This window comes from Micromys minutus (genome assembly GCF_963924665.1).
Source record: "Micromys minutus genome assembly, chromosome: 24".
Taxonomy (NCBI): domain Eukaryota; kingdom Metazoa; phylum Chordata; class Mammalia; order Rodentia; family Muridae; genus Micromys; species Micromys minutus.
The window spans coordinates 47,629,513-47,639,525 of record NC_137959.1 but is presented as its reverse complement, the minus strand read 5'-3'; the positions used below and the strand labels follow the sequence as shown (position 1 = coordinate 47,639,525).

Sequence of the window (10,013 nt, the reverse complement as noted above, 5' to 3'; positions counted from 1 at the left end):
AGAGCCTGTACAAAGATGTGCTTATATCAGCTGCTTTGTTAATTTTTATTAAGTTTCAAAAACTGGGCATTCCCCCATTTTTTTCACTGGTAGCTGATTCTGCCTTGCATAGATTTGTTATCTGATCCATTTTTTTCTCAGTTGGTGAAAGTGATGGTTTCCGAATATCAAACCCCTTGAGGCGGGGATGGGTTCCTTTAACTAGACTAGATGCAGATGTAATGGGAAGGTCTGTTTAAAGCATTGCAGTTTGTTTTAAATCTATTTCTAGATGTAGGAGGAAGAGCCGGCATGTGGTTCAGTTGCAAGAACATTTTTTTCCAGTGTCAGGAGGAACCATCTCAGAAACAAGTTACATCTTGCTGGCAAGACCGAAAGAAGAATTTGTGTTTCCAGGCCCCATGACCAACTGCTACCCTGCTTCTTCAGGGGTCTCCTGTTTGTCTGCTGATCAGGAAAGGATGTAAAGAGGGAGGTTGCCTTTATCCCATTATCTGAACTGAGATTCGCACGTCATAAGCGTGCTGGCTGCCATGACTTAATTGACTACGTGCAGCTTGCCCACTCCTTTGTTCCTTTATCGCTCTAAATTTCCCAGCCAGAGTTCAGGAGGGGACCTGACTGTAAAGGCTGAATTAAGGATCCTGAAACCAGGCAACTCAAATAAGACCCAGTTGCCAACGTTAAGTTCCTGCTTATCCTCTCATGCCAAACTATGATGGGTCAGTGCAATAGCCTACCCCACTCCCCTACCTCGTTCTGTTCCCATCCTATAAAAATGCAGTCTTCCCTCCGTACAGATCCTGGGCTGGCCTTGGTATTCACTGTTTTCTCTGTAAGAGTGCCTCGGTCCAAAGCCATGACGGCCAGCTATACGTCAGCCTGCTGAATGTATTAAGCGTATAAATTCTCCTTCATATCAACTTGCGCAGTGGAACTTGTTTCCCCACTGGGGTTGATTCTACAGTGATTTCTAAAAATGACATCGGTTTTCTCCTATTTGTTTATTTTTCTCTGAATCGCCTTTCTTCACTTTTTAATGTTTTCTGTGTTTAGAATCTACCTTACAGGAACCAAGAAAAATCTAAGTGCAACTACCACTTCATTTCTCATACACATTTATTATAAAAATATGAGAAAATACGTGTTCATACATCTAAAAGCTAATTTTCTTCCCTGCATTCTTTTCATCCTCTGGCCATTTGTTCTCTTGTTTCAGCGTTTAATTTTATATCTCTAAGAGCAGATCTAACCATACAGGAGAGAGAAATGTGTGCAAATATATATCCTTTATAGGGTACTTTACATGTACACACATACTTACATACACACACACACACACATAGATGCACACATATACACATACCATCTTTGAGACAAGGTATCTCTATCTATGCAGTTCTGGTTGTCTTAGAGCTCACTGTGTAGACCAGACTAGCCTTGAACCCACAGAGGGATTCACCTGTCTCTGCCTTCTGACTGCTGGGATTAAAGGAATGCATCACTACCACGTGACATCTCTCTCTCTCTCTCTCTCTCTCTCTCTCTCAATATATATTATATATAATAACATTTTACTTTTTAAATTTTTTATTTTTTATGTGTGTGTGCATGTGCATGCAGTGCCCTGAGAAGTCAGAAGAGAGTATCAGATCCCCTGGAGTTGGCATTACAGATGGTTGTGAACCACCTTGTGGTACTGGAAACACACACACACACACACACACACACTTCTTTTCCCTGCACAGTTAGATTCACTGGCTACTGATAAGTGCCCAGCACCAGAAGATGACAACCTATTTTCAGAAACATTTATTTATTGTCATGTGCACGGCTGGCTTCACTGTGCTTATTTGACTGTGTCTATATCCTGAAGTCCAGAGGAGATGCCAGGTCTCCTGGAGCTGGATTTACAGACTCCAGACTCTGGTGGTCTGCAAAAACAGAAAATTCTCGAAGCCCCTGGGCCATTTCACTGACCGCAGTGTTATAATTTTTACATTTTTGCCGAGGTCCTTTTAAACAGACATCAGGACAAAGGGAGCAACATATGCAACATGTTTGTACTTGTTTTGTATTTGCCTGTTTAACAACTTCCCTTACAGGGCTGAGGGGGTCTCTGCATAGATTCAACTTGGTGCCTGTGGTCCTTTCTACCCTTTCCTAACTCAGGGCAGGGCTCTTGCCTGGAATGGAGAAGGCAGTTTCTGTAAACATGCAACCAACAGTCGCTCCGATTAGTATGTATTTTAAAGAAATTATTTTACACTTGTCTGTGGCTTTGCTGCACTTCAGGAGCTGGGAACAGCCCGGCTTTAGCTGCTTTGCCTGTGTTTTTCTTGCCCCTGGGAGAGAGTGTACACAGCTCTTTATTCTATGACTACAGAAGTCAAGGTCCTAGGATTTACTTTAAAGCTAACTTTTGTTTGGGTTTTTAAAATCTGATTTTGAGTTTGGGATCATGGAACATTATTTTGGTATTTAAAGCCATTTTCTCGTTTCTTCAAAACGTATTCAACTGAATCTCAAAATCTCTCTTCCATTATTTCTATCCTGTGTGTCAGGGACCCTCGTATAGAAAAATTAAAAGAAAGAAAGAAAAAAAAGAAACCCCCCAATATTCCCACAAGGCACATAGAATGCATCCTGATGCATCGAGAAGCAAACAAACTGAATTAAAAATCAGAGCCGTCGTTTTGTGAACGAGAATTCTCCGTTTACTAATCCTTGCCTGTTTGAATAACGGACTTTACTCTATCCTCGCAGCGATCTAGCGCCATCTAGCGCCTAAATTAAAATCTGCTCTTCTCTTTCTCCCTTCTTCCCCCTGATCTCTCCTCCTGGTTGAAATGGCAGGCTGCTATCCCATATTAAGTTCAGGAAATATGTAAAACGACCAGAGAACTGGATGTAGTTTCTTACGCTCATAATCTCAATATTTTGGAGGATTGCCATGAATTTTCAGGCCAGCCGGAGCCACACAATCCCTTCCAAGCCAATTCAGTCTAGAGTGAGACCGAGCCTCACTAGTAAGATAAAACAATGTAAGGTAAAAATGTGTGGTTAACTGAGGCCCCGACGATTGTTTCAGAACGGCGGTTATCATTTCTGTGCGCCCAACTGGGTAACTGAGGCTAGAGGAGAAAAGTCAGGGTGGAAATGAAGTCAGTGGAAGCAGATCATGTCGCACGTAAAACTTCAGTGCCTCTAGTCTGTAGCCAGCCAAGGTCACAGAGACCGAAGGCCCGCAGGTGGAGCTCAGAGGATGCTGCTTTGAGGGTCGCAAGCCTAGGCCTCGAGGTTATACAAACCTTTGGGGCAGGCGACAAAACAAAAATAAAAGCCAAGGAATTTCCTGTCTGTGGCTCTCACATGAGAACATTCTTGCAAACTCACTCCTGGGAGACTCAGGGGGAAAGGCAGGTGGAGCCCCAGCCACTAAGGAGAGGGAGGGACTGAGCTCGCAGATTTGGGTGGGCGCGGGGCGGAGCCGCCGGAGCATCCTTAAGCAGCCATCGCGTAGCCTGATGGGAAAATCCTCCTTCCCTTGGACATGGCGCGCACCTGCCTGGCAGCCCCAGCCGGCTCCAGCACCGCGCTGTGCCGGTCCGTGTTGTTCAGCGTCTGCCGCGGACTGAGCGGCGGCGGCGGGGGCGGGGGCGCGACTGGAGCTCACAGGTCCGCACTCGCGTACTGAGCCCCAGGGTGCTGAGCTTAGGGTGCTGAGCCCCAGGGTGCGCACGGTTCCTCCCGGACTCTGCGGGCATGGCGTCCCAGGTGCTGCAGCTGCTCAGGCAGGGCGTGTGGGCCGCGCTCACCGGGGGCTGGTACCACGACCCGGAGCATAGCAAATTCACCAACAGCTGCCACCTCTACCTGTGGCTGTTCCTGCTTCTGCTGCCACTGGCACTTCACCTGGTGAGTCCCCAGCTTAGGGATGGGTGGAGGAGGGGGAGGAGGAAAGGAACAGGAAGCGGAAAGGAAAATTAACATAAGAGGAAGGGGGAGAGAAGGAGAGGAAGGAGATGGGAAGAACTAAATAGGAAGTAAGGTTATGAAAGAGAAGGGGAGGGGAACCACAGATGAGGCCCAGGACGGGAAGGGACAGTGACTTTTGAGAAGTAAGGACAGAAGAGTGGGGGAGGGGTTTGGGGACAGCAGTCCTGCAGGGCACAGGAGAGTTGCAGGAAAGGAAAGAAGTATGTAGGACTTTGGGGACTGTGGGCTCAGTAGGAATGCAGGGTTACCTGGATGAGTCAGGCCCAGCTGTCAGAACTGTTTAGACTGGCTTGTGGGTACCAACCCTAGGCCTCATGCTCCTGATGATATCAGCTCTAACACGTCATGTGCCTTCGCAATGAAAAGGCAACATGAATACCCCCCCCCCCCCGCGACCTGATTTCGGTTGTTAGTTGTTTTTTTTTTTTTGTTTTGTTTTGTTTTGTTTTTTGGTTTTTTGTTTTTTTTTTTTCTACTCTTCTCTTTCTGCTTTACTTTAGGAAGGTAGATTCCACCATCGATCTCTTTGCAGCTTCAGCACCACAGTATAGAGAAGTCTGAAAAAAAATTTTTTTAAGTACAGGAATGGATAGATGTCATATGCGTATGCCAGAGCTTTGTGGCAACTCGTCCCCTGGGATGGCCACCAGTGGGGCGTAGCAAATGTTTGCCAGATGGTTACCTGTGACCTTCATAGGTCAGTTAAATGTGTGGTAGCTGAAGGCAGGATGAGGCTGCTGTTAACTTGCTGGTGAGGTGAGGACCCGACTCTGATGTCTGAGAAGGACTTTATCCCTAGGACAGTACGTGGTGCTGTTCTCCTCCAGTGAGTTTGCATCTGACATTCGATAACATTTGAGATGCCTGGCGGCCTGGCACCCCTAAGACCTGGCTCTTTTTTTTTTTTTTTTTTTTTTTTTTCTGGCAGTTTGTCCAGAGCTGTGGTTCTGAAGGCAGACTGCCTCAGTTGAATTCTGGATCCAGCTTTTTCCAGTTCTGGGACCTTGGGAGAAGTTTACTTACCTTGAATTTTCACTTTCTCAGCTGTAGAACAAGAGATTGATTTGTGTGTGTGTGTGTGTGTGTGTGTGTGTGTGTGTGTGTGTGAAAGCCCGAAGAGAGGTCCAAAGACAACTTGGCAGGGGTCCTACTATGTGGAATCCATGGATCAAAATGAGCTCATCAGGATTGGTGGCAGGCGCCTTCACTCACTGAGCCATCTTACTGGCCAACAGAACCAGTTTATGGGAGCAATGGAGCCCAACCAGACAAAGCCTATGAAGTCTTCTTCAGGACAGTGTAGCTTGGACCTGGACTTACAGGCTTATTAGACTAACATTGGACATATCCGACCTTAGTTTTCTACACGGCGGCCTCTCCAGAGAGTGGTGGGGACCTATGGGTATGGCCACCCGGTCTTCTGGATGTGATCTCAAAGAAGAGAAAGAGACAGAGAGACCATGAGATCAGGGAGTCTCCCAGCCCAGGGAAGGACTTCAAAGTGAGTAGGTCAGGGTGTCTGCCCACTGCCAAAAGAGGTGAGATTGTCATGGTAGGACATGTTGAGGGAAGTTGTCTAGGATACGCTTTATCGGGCATATTAACCATTGGGAGTCTGAGTTCAACTCTCAGTACAAAAGATACACTTAAAAACAAGAAGCATGAGATAGGATATGAATTAGTTTCTATCCCCAAGGATTTTGTTTTGTTTTGCTACTGTTCTTGTGTTTTGAGACAGAGTCTTATGTAACCCAGGCTCTCCTTGAGCTTCTGAACCTCCTGCCTCAACCCCCCTAAGTGCTGAGATGACAGGTGTGTACCAACGTCCCTGGCTTCTGGTTGTTAGTTTGGTGAAAATTTTCTAATGTTCAGAAAAGTTGCAAGACTTGTACAAAGGGTGTCATACCATGTTCAGTAGGGGAAAAAAAAAAAAAAAAAAAAAAAACCAGCTCTTAGCATTTTACCATGTGTATTAACTACCATTCTTATTGCTGTGGCAACATACCCGACAAAAGCAGCTTAGGAAGGTTTACTTAGGCTCACAGTTGGAGGGTGTAGCCCGCTGGGATGAGAAAGACCTGGAGACAGAGGTATGAGGCTGCTGGCCATGTACTCAGTCAGGAGGCAGAGAGAGGAGAACACTGGTGCCTAGCTCACCAAATCCTTTCTGTTCCATTTGAGACCCAGCACGAGGGGTGGAGCCATCCACATTTAGGGTGGGTGACCATTCTGGAACCTCCCTCTCAGGCTTGTCTTGTATGTGACTCTAGATCTCCTGAAACTGACAGGACTTACATCACAAGCTTCACACCTCTACCTCACTGCCTTTTCTATGTATTAACACAGATATGGTATAGCATGTCAATTGCATGTCAAAATCAGTGATAGACCACAGGACACTGTCTGTCACCATGGACGCCGCCTGTCACCATGTCATCCTGAAATCAAGACAGTGGCTGAAAGGACTCTCTTGTCTTATGTCTGGTTTCTATACAGATTCTCCCATCGTGTCCTGGGCAGAAGGGCATCTTGCTTTTTTCCAGATCCAAGATTCGGTAGAGAATCTTGCAAAGCTTCTAGGTCCTTAATTAACCTTGACCCCAGAGGGTCCTCAACCCCATTTTGGCTTTTTAGCCTTTAAAATTGTTTTACAGAATTTATAGAATGTTTCTTAGTTTGTATTTCTGTTTTCTGGGATCATGTGTGTGACTATGGGTTTGGGAAGGTGAAACCAAACAAGGCTGTGTCCTTGTGCAGGACATCAGAGGGACATGGCATTTTTTTCCCATCCCTGTGCCCAATGCTGTTGACCTTGGCCATTAGTCAGGGCAGAGTCTGCCAGGTTTCTGTGTTGTGAAGTATATATTCCCTTCCTGCATTTAGTAATAAGTGACCCCCAGCAGTTTTAAACTCAGGGGCTGCCATGCTCTGGTTTAGAATACTTACTGCTGTGGCACTTAAGAAATTGACCTTCCATCTCTGTTCTTCCAAGCTTTCTCAGTTGTCATTCTTCTTAAAGGGGAAGCTCCTTTACCTTGCTCCCCCTGGAGTGTTCTGTCTGTTATATTTGACGTCATTTTGTCTTTCTGTGTGATGTGTGCTTGGGAGCCATGAATGCACAGATGGCACATTGTGGTGTGAAATGTCTTCTTCAACTGCTCTTCACTTTAGAACCTGGAGATCCCCAAGTCTACTAGACTGTCTGGCCAGGGGGATCCAGAAATCCTTTCAACCTCCCACCCCAGATCTGGGATTACATATATTGCCACACATGCTTTTGACATGTTTACTAGGGGTCACCGGGGTCCTTGTGTCGGTGGCAGGCAGGCACCTCTGTCCACGCCCTTCAGGATCCCTTTGATGTGTATCTGTAACCAGTCATCTGCCCCTGGCTCTTCTACTCTGCTTGGATGGGGAATCTTAGTACTAAAGGAGATGCAGGTTGGTCACCGGGATCCTGGGTTCTCTGGGGCCTAAGCTGTGGACTGGAAGACCCAGAAGCAACAGTTCCAACTCTGAGAGCAGAAACCTATTACTTTAGGTCAGAGGTTCTAAACCTTCCTGTGGGAGATCTCTGGTCAGGGAGGGGGAACGGCTTCTGCTGCCTCCACTCCTAGGTCTGGCTAGGTGCCTGTGTTCAGGTGAAGGGAAGAGGGACTCTAGCAGGGAGGGGGAAACCACTTTTACCGCCTCTGCTGCTGATGCTGCCTAGGTCTCCGTTTCCACTGCTGCAAGATGCTGGGCTGAGCCCGTGGGAGACTACAGTTCAGGGTGCAGGGGAGCTTCCAGGAGAGAAGATCTCTTCCCAAGTGGAGGTGTTATAGCTCTTATATCAGAAGCTCTCAGACGATGGAGTGATTCCTGCACACCTTTAGTTTTGGGCAGGACTCATATATACAGTTTTGGGATCGTTCAGGGTCTGACAACAGGTGCTTCCTATTGGTTTGGCCTGAGGGCTTGGGAATTCCTCAGCTACTGTCTTGAGCCTATGTAACCTGGGGTCAAACAAGTCCTTACCTGCAGAGGAGGGACTTGGGGCATGACCTACATGGGCCACTCTACAAGGGGCTGTGGGAGGCTGTAGCTTCGTGAGAGGGGCCTGGTCTCTCGGGAGACTAGGAAGCTTCCTACTGTCCCCTAGGTCCCTGGGGCTTCACTTATCTTGACTGATGTCCTTCACCACCAATTGCTCCACACCTTCCTAATGCTGCAACCCTTTAATACAGTTCCTCATGTTGTGATAACCCCTCCACCATAAAAGTACTTTTGTTGCTACTTGATAACCTGCAGTTTGCTACTGTAATAAATCATATTGTAAATATCTGTGTTTTCGGATGTCTTCAGCAACTCTGTAAAAGGGTCAGTCCATCCCCTAGAGGAGTCATGACCCACAAGTTGAGAACCACACTCTAGGCTTTAGCAGCCAGACAGTTCCGGGCTTTAACCACCAGTGGTCCCAGCATCTCAGCAGCTCTTGCAATGTTCACCTTCCTGTAGCCGTGAGCAGCAGCAGGTGGTGTCTGTTAGTGTTGCAGTTTCTGAACACACCTCCAGTGTGATGGTTTGTATTTTCTTGGTCCAGAGAGTGACACTATTTGGAGGTGTGGCCTTGTTAGAGTAGGTATGTCACTGTGGCCATGGGCTTTAAATACCCTTGTCCTAGCTGCCTGGAAGTCAGTCTTCCACTAGCAGCCTTCAGATGAAGATGCAGAACTCTCAGCTCCTCCTGCACCATGCCTGCCTAGATGCTACCATGTTCCCACTTTGATGATAATGGACTGAACCTCTGGACCTTCAAATCAGCCCCAATTAAATGTTGTCCTTTCTAAGACTTGCCTTGGTCACAGTGTCTTTTTCACAGCAGTAAAACTCTAATGAAGACATCCAGTATTGGGGTGTTCAGCGAATACAAGGGTAAGCGCACCAGCTTTTGGGTTCTCTGCCCTTGGCCAGCAGCTGTCATTAAAGTTCTCAGGCCTCTGGTGTCTGAACCCCTCAGCTTCATGCTTGCAGCTTCCTGCCTCAGCTTTTCAGTCTTCTCTCTCTCTCCCTTCCGTCATCATCTTCTAGCGTGACAGTCACCTCTAGTATCCCTCTTACCTCAGCATCAAAAAACAAGTTATAGAGCATTAGATCAAACAACAATAGCTTTAGGCCATTTATGGCTATTGATTTGTCTTAAATATAGCAAAGAAATATAGACTTTGGTCTTTGAGAGCTATTAAGAATCTTTTAGTCCTTTTATTCTCTGATGTAAAGATTTATTTTGAGATATATATATATATATATATATATATATATATATATATATATATTCCCAAATTTTTACCATCTCAAAAGAAAAGGCAGATGGAAGATAGGGAGATGGCTCAGCAGTTTCAGTACCAGAAGAGCAAGTGTGAGTTTGGATCCTCAGAATCCGCAGAGAACATTAGGTTGGTGGCCCAATCCACCAAAACTTCCAGCCTCAGAAAGTAGAGACAGGGCATCCTCTGAGTAAGCTGGTTAAGTGAAACTAGCCATGAGCTCTGGGTTTGATTGAAATGAGGTGGAGGAGTGAGGGATGGTGATTCCTGATCTCAGCCTCCGGTTTCCACATGCAGTTCATCCACCTCCGTACACACCCCGACACGTGCCACCATGCATACCAAATGTGCACACAGCCGAGCATACACTACACCCACATGTGAAAAGTAAGGGAGAAAATGGAAGGAGACTAAGACACAGTCCATTTCCTTTTTCTTTTGTTATTTCTAAGATAAAGACCAAGGCACTTAATAACCAGGGGAGAAAGAAAATGTCTGCCATTAGAAATATCCCCCAAGAAATCCTTCTGGAAAATAACCTTTATCAGAAAATGTTTGCTGTGGTTCATATGTGAAAAGTCACCCACAGGCTCACCTGTGTGAACACATGCTACCCAGCTAGTGGCTCTGTTTGGGAAGATTGTGGAACCTTTGGGTGATGAAGCCTCTGTGAAGGAAGTGATTCGCTGAGGGTGGGCCTTGAGGTTA

At 46.3% G+C, this 10,013-nt stretch overlaps 1 protein-coding gene across 2 annotated transcripts in view; it reads left to right on the top strand.

Moving 5' to 3' along the window:
• Positions 1 to 3,765: 3,765 nt before the first annotated feature.
• PCNX2 (pecanex 2) overlaps positions 3,766 to 10,013 on the top strand; it is a gene marked incomplete at both ends in the record, with an annotated part of 142,460 nt that continues 136,212 nt past the window's right edge. For both annotated transcript variants that reach the window (XM_080936582.1, XM_080936581.1), the window contains one exon: positions 3,766 to 3,918. In XM_080936582.1, coding sequence (XP_080792708.1) covers positions 3,766 to 3,918 — 153 coding nt within the window. The remainder of the gene's footprint in view (positions 3,919 to 10,013) is intronic.